Genomic DNA, 6,050 nt, shown 5'->3' on the forward strand with positions numbered 1-6,050 from the left:
GGCTTTTTAGGACTCAGGTAAGCGAATAAATTAAGCTAATTCTTTTATGAAAATGTGTGTATATTATTACAGCATTTAATTTAAAAAAAAATATATATATATATATATATATATGATTTATATTTGGGAAATACTGCTGAAAATGTTAGTATGTTAAATATACGAAAAACCTGTTTCATGTGGCAGGAGTTGAAATTAATATGAAATATTTTTTTCTAGGAATATGATAAAGATATGGATTTTTATAATGGAAAATCGGCGTACGGGCCGAGATTTTTATATGTTTTACCAACGTACGGGCTGAGCTATGTATATTAGGCGTACAGGCCGAGCTATAGATATGATTTGCTAGCGTACGGGCTGAACTATGTATATGATTTGTTAGCGTACGAGCTGAGTTATGGATGTGATTTGCCAGCGTACGGGCTGAGCTATGGATATGATTTGCTGGTGTACGGGCCGAGCTATGGTAAAATGTGAAATACCGGCGTACGGGCCAATGATTTTCATAATATACATATATATGCAAAATGATATGATTGATTCGATAATTAATGGTATGAAATATCCATGTATCACAGTTTCAGTATATGCTATATGTTATCAGAACCTGGTTGACTTAGTCTAGGCCAACACTTGCACAGTACCGATGTTATGTGTTCATGATTTATCATGATATTTGTGTTAACGCCGCTGTACGGAGTGGTGTGAGATTGGATGGTCAATGTGGTTTTAAGAAGTGTATGAGCGCCCCTAGTGTACGAACCAGGTCTGGCAGACCCATCGAACTTACAGACTATACTCTTGACTTGGCAGTGGTCGGCCAACCATTGTCAGGTCCCGCCTTCGGGTCACATAACCCAATCATGTGGGGGTAATACATGACAAAAACCAATTAACCTACTAGGATTGTTTTTGTATTATTATTTATATGAGATGAATTATGCTATGAGAATATAGTATGTTCTGTCGTGTTATGATTATACATGTTTTCCCAGAAATATATATACAGTTTTACTAGTTATGTTCATGATTATATTTATATCACAAAAATACTCATGTTACCACACACTAGTGTTAGTTTATTTCCCTTACTGAGAGGTGTCTCATCCTGAATTTCATAAACATTTTAGGAGCCCTTGATAGGAAAGCGAGTAAAGCTCCGCTGTTATAGTTTTGTTGATTTGCCCTCTCTGAAGGGTAAGTTTTGGGGGAAACAATTGGATTTTTGTGGGAAATGTCCATAGATCTTTCTTATTTAGAATGTGTATATAATAGATGTAGTAACTCTGGTATTGTGATGAATGATTTTGTATTTATAATATTATGATTGTATATTTTCTGCTACTTAGGCTTTCGTTATGTGTTTCTGATGTATCCCTGGTACCTATGAGTTCAGGTGGATTATGATCTGCTGAGTTTTGGGATATTGGTTTTATTATAAAAAAATATGTGGAAATTAAGCAGGTCATCACATGTCTAGGGCATATTTTGAGTTTCTAACTATATCATATAAAATATGTAAATACATCAATTCTAAATACCTATTCCCATGACGATCTTGAATTTGACGCTTGCATTTTTATTCTTCTACTCTTTTAGTTCTGTAAATTGTGTCAGGTTATATATATATATATGCTTTAATCGTTGTAGCTTCCATGACTTCATCACCTTCCGTGCATGCTAAGTAATGTTCCTGCTCACATTTTCAATGCACATATAAAATATCAAGTGATTTGTCATTATTAAAGCAAGATTGGGCTCATAGAGTTAACAACTAGAACTATAATACTTGTGCAAACTATTTAATTGTCCATGTATCTGCTAATTTAATTTTTATCTAGACAGACCCTAAGTTGTGATATACTGTTGTAATACATTCGATCTAGATTTTTTAAAATATCCAATTCACCCACCTCTAAAGATTACACCAAAAATCACAATTTGATGTTGGGGTCTCTTTTAGGTTTTATATATATCAACTATGGTAAATTTGCTTTGGTATTAAAACACTTTATTTACTTTGACTTACATAAAAGATGCACTATTTTTTATTTTACACAATGTAACTTAATCCACTAATTTTTACTTGGTATAAAAGTCTATTAAACATCTATAGTTATTAAGTTAACCTATAATTATGTATAACTATTATTAAATATTAAAAATTAAGAATTCTGCGATATGTCATTATTATATTTGAATAACAAGAACTTGCAATATATTTTTTTAAATGCATTCTCTTTGTAAAAAAAGAAGAAGAACAAGTTAATCTATTTGTTTAACATCAAATTTACTACTACCATTCAATGGAGTTTGGAATGATCGATTCATTTGCAAATAAGTAAAATAAGGGCTTTTGAATTCAAAATTTATTTCTCATAACATATGGATAAATAATTTTAAACTGTGAGAAGTTTTTTTAAAAGAAATATTTTTTAAAAAAACAAAAGAAGGTGGAGAAATTTTTATTTGCTTAAATTTATGTTTTCAATTAGTGGAACTAATTTTTAAAAAGTAGTTTGCAATGAAATTATTTATATAGACATTCATCAACATTAAAAATATTTTTATTAATTAATCCTATAAATGCACATAAATTATGAAATTGAAAAAATTGAATCAATTTCTTTTGTGCTTATTTCACAATAATAGAAAAAAAATATTGAATATTTAGCTAGTAAATTTTACAAATCACAATATTATAACAAGTCATTCCACTTTAAAAAAAATACTTTAAAGGAAATTAAAGAAGTTTAATCTAAAAGAACTTTTTGCCTTTCTTTTGCCAAGGACCAACATGATGAAATATAAAAAAAAAATTATGATCTAAGTAATTTTAATCTTAAATTAATGTTGAAAAATTTTAATTATAAAATGAGAGAACAAATTTTTATAATATTCACCTAAACTTTATAAATTGATAGTAAGTTTTGAAAATAGATGGCGGTAGTATGTCATAGGTGCCTAAACAATTCCATCCTTTAGCGGCTTTTAAAAGTGCGCTTGAACAGACGTGAATCGTGGTTCTCTCTCTCTCTATCTCTCTGGGTTTGTCACTCTTGTCCCTGTTTCCCTCACACCCGTCCCTTTCTCTTTCCTGCAACAAAGGCTACGGGAAAAACCTCAGCAGTTCGGAGAATCGAAAGCGTTTCTGTGATTTTCGACCTCTTGGCATGAGCAATGAATGTTCATGGGTAAAAAGAACTAATCCACGTTTCTGATTTCTCCCTCTCGTTCTTGCAATTTAATAACCCGCAGTTCTCGATCTTCCTCCACTAGATTCCATTTGGGTCTCACTCAACGCCAATAATGGAAGCTTCATCACCCATCGCAATCCCACAAATCCCTACTCCAGAGCAGCCTGTGGCATCCCCGAGACCCTGCAAGAAGAGCTTTGTTGCTTCGTTAATGGAGGCCGCCGCACTTCGCTCTCCCTCCTTCAAGGAAGACACCTACTTCGTTTCCCACCTCAAGTCCTCCGAAAAGAAAGCTCTGCAAGATCTCAAGGACAAACTCGCCGCCGCCAATATTGAGTCTGATTCAATGTGGGGAATCCCCATTTCGGGCGGAGACGAAAGGGCTGATGTGATCCTCCTGAAGTTCTTGCGAGCCAGAGACTTCAGGGTCGCGGACTCGCTTCAAATGTTGCAGAAGTGCTTGGGTTGGAGGAAAGAGTTCGAAGCTGAGACCATCGTTGAGGAAGATTTAGGGTTTAAGGAGCTGGAAGGTCTGGTGGCTTACATGTCTGGGTTCGACAGAGAAGGTCACCCTGTTTGCTACAACGCTTATGGGGTGTTCAAAGATAAGGATATGTACGAGAGGATCTTTGGGGACGAAGAGAAGCTCAAAAAGTTTCTGAGGTGGAGAGTTCAGGTGCTTGAGAGAGGCATGAATCTTCTGCATTTCAAGCCTGGTGGGGTTAACTCTCTGATTCAGGTCACAGATCTCAAGGACATGCCCAAGAGAGAGCTCAGGGTCGCTTCTAATCAGATCCTCTCTCTTTTTCAAGACAACTATCCTGAAATGGTGGCTCGTAAGGTAGTATTAGCCACAGAGCAACAGCATTTGGGAGAAATTTATTATTTACCGTTTTTTGTGCTTTTGATTTTTCTGTTCTGCTCTGTTTTCGATCTCTTCTGTATATGACGAACTGATCTCCGCTCGTTTTTTCTTCTGGGGGTTTGATGGTTTTATTAGATTTTCATCAACGTGCCATGGTACTTCAGTGTTCTGTATTCGATGTTTAGCCCGTTCCTTACCCAACGAACCAAGAGTAAGTTTGTGATCTCGAAAGAAGGAAATGTTGCAGAGACCCTTTACAAGTGAGTCCCCGTAGCTTCTTTTGTTCTCCCTCTCTCTCCTCTTCTTTTAATCAGCTATTCTTTATATCTCACTCCATTTTTTTAGAAATTATTTTTCTTCCATAGTTGTGCTCTGTGCAGGGATAATGATCTGTATTGACCGGTCTGATTGCAAATCTTTGATGATCTTGCAGTGTTTTTGTTTGTTTCCAAAAATCACGTCTCTAGAATTTGGTTTCCAATGTGCCTTTTGATTTACCCTTTCCGATTCCCACTTCAGAAGTATATTTTTGCGAAACTGGGTGATTCAAATTTGAAACATTTGTTTTCTTCTCTGCATTTGCGTCTGTACCAATTCTTTGTCAGTTTCTTCTTTTTTGCACTTTTCTTTATGGTCTTTTCAAATTTTTTTTCTTGAAGTGGGTTATTGCTTCCTAACCAGGTTTATCAGGCCGGAGGATGTGCCGGTTCAGTACGGAGGGCTGAGTCGACCAAGCGACTTGCAGCATGGTCCGGCCAAACCGGCTTCCGAGTTCACCGTGAAAGGAGGGGAGAAAGTTAACATACAGATTGAGGGAATTGAGGTTCATTCACATGCTCTCCACATTGCATTTGCCCCCTTTTCTTCATCTACCATGTATTATGTTAGTGCATTTTAGCAGAATCCATTTTCAATTCCTTCTTGTTCTGAGTTCTTTTAAAACTGAAAAAATATATAAAAGGTATCGTAGTTAATATCACTATACGAGACAGACGTGGGACTTGTCCGCCTTTTCAATTACCCCTTTAAATTCATTCTATCCTTCAAAATTGTTAGATAAATCCCATGTTAAGATCATTGTTTTCACTGCATTCATGCTTTGAAATGGAAAATATAAATAATGTCATTGTTTCCGTTGCCCCTTGTGCTTTTATCTTTCACAAACTATTAGCAAAATCCCATGTTTAATCTCATCTCTCTGTGCTCGCGTGCTTATTTAGAATCCTGTAAGGAAACTCCTTTTTCATTTTGAATCTGGGAAAACAGGCAGGGGCAACAATAACATGGGACATAGTTGTGGGAGGCTGGGACTTGGAATACGGGGCTGAGTTTGTGCCGACTGAAGACGGGAGCTACACCATCGCAGTGGAGAAGCCCAGGAAGATGGCAGCCTCAGAAGAGGCAGTGCACAACTCGTTCACGTCGAGAGAAGCTGGAAAAATGGTGCTGTCTGTGGACAACACTGCCTCCCGGAAGAGGAAGGTCGCCGCCTACCGCTACGTAGTGCGCAAATCCACTACTGCCTAGCTGGGAGTTCTTATAATAATATCGGCTTGGAGAGTAGCCTTGTTTTGCTCTTTTTGCCTCCATTTGGCATTTGTTCTGTTCTGCTTAACCGAAGAGAGGATGTGAACTCATTGGAGTGTACTTCGACAGTATTACTGTGATGTATAAATAGTGGTATTACTACTGCATGCCCTAATTAATATTATAGATTAGAACGAAAAGCTGGTTAATTACCTCTTTTTTTCCATAGTCTGCGACAGTCTGATGGAGCTTTGCGACTTTTTGGGTCGGTGTTGACTGTTGAGAGAGCATGGTTTAATTCGCTGGACTGTTTTTGTATTTTATTATGTTTTTGCTGTCGTCTTTCCCTCTCCTCACACTACCTTTGTTCCAATTTATGTGTTTTTCCGGCTGATCTTTTGCTTTTGCTCTTGCTCCGATTTATGCGTGTATTTTGGGCGGACAGGGGGGAGAAAGTA

General features: G+C 36.6%; 1 protein-coding gene across 1 annotated transcript; it reads left to right on the plus strand.

Annotated features, from left to right (window-relative positions):
* Positions 1-2,925: 2,925 nt before the first annotated feature.
* LOC131167983 (patellin-6) lies at positions 2,926-5,804 on the plus strand. The gene is made up of 5 exons (XM_058127098.1): positions 2,926-3,197; positions 3,283-4,041; positions 4,201-4,325; positions 4,747-4,888; positions 5,332-5,804. The coding sequence occupies exons 1-5, from the start codon at positions 3,177-3,179 to the stop codon at positions 5,590-5,592; spliced, it is 1,308 nt and encodes a 435-aa protein (XP_057983081.1). The 5' UTR covers positions 2,926-3,176; the 3' UTR covers positions 5,593-5,804.
* The last annotated feature ends 246 nt before the right edge of the window (positions 5,805-6,050 follow it).

The sequence above is a fragment of the Malania oleifera genome, chromosome 11 (genome assembly GCF_029873635.1).
Source record: "Malania oleifera isolate guangnan ecotype guangnan chromosome 11, ASM2987363v1, whole genome shotgun sequence".
NCBI lineage: Eukaryota > Viridiplantae > Streptophyta > Magnoliopsida > Santalales > Ximeniaceae > Malania > Malania oleifera.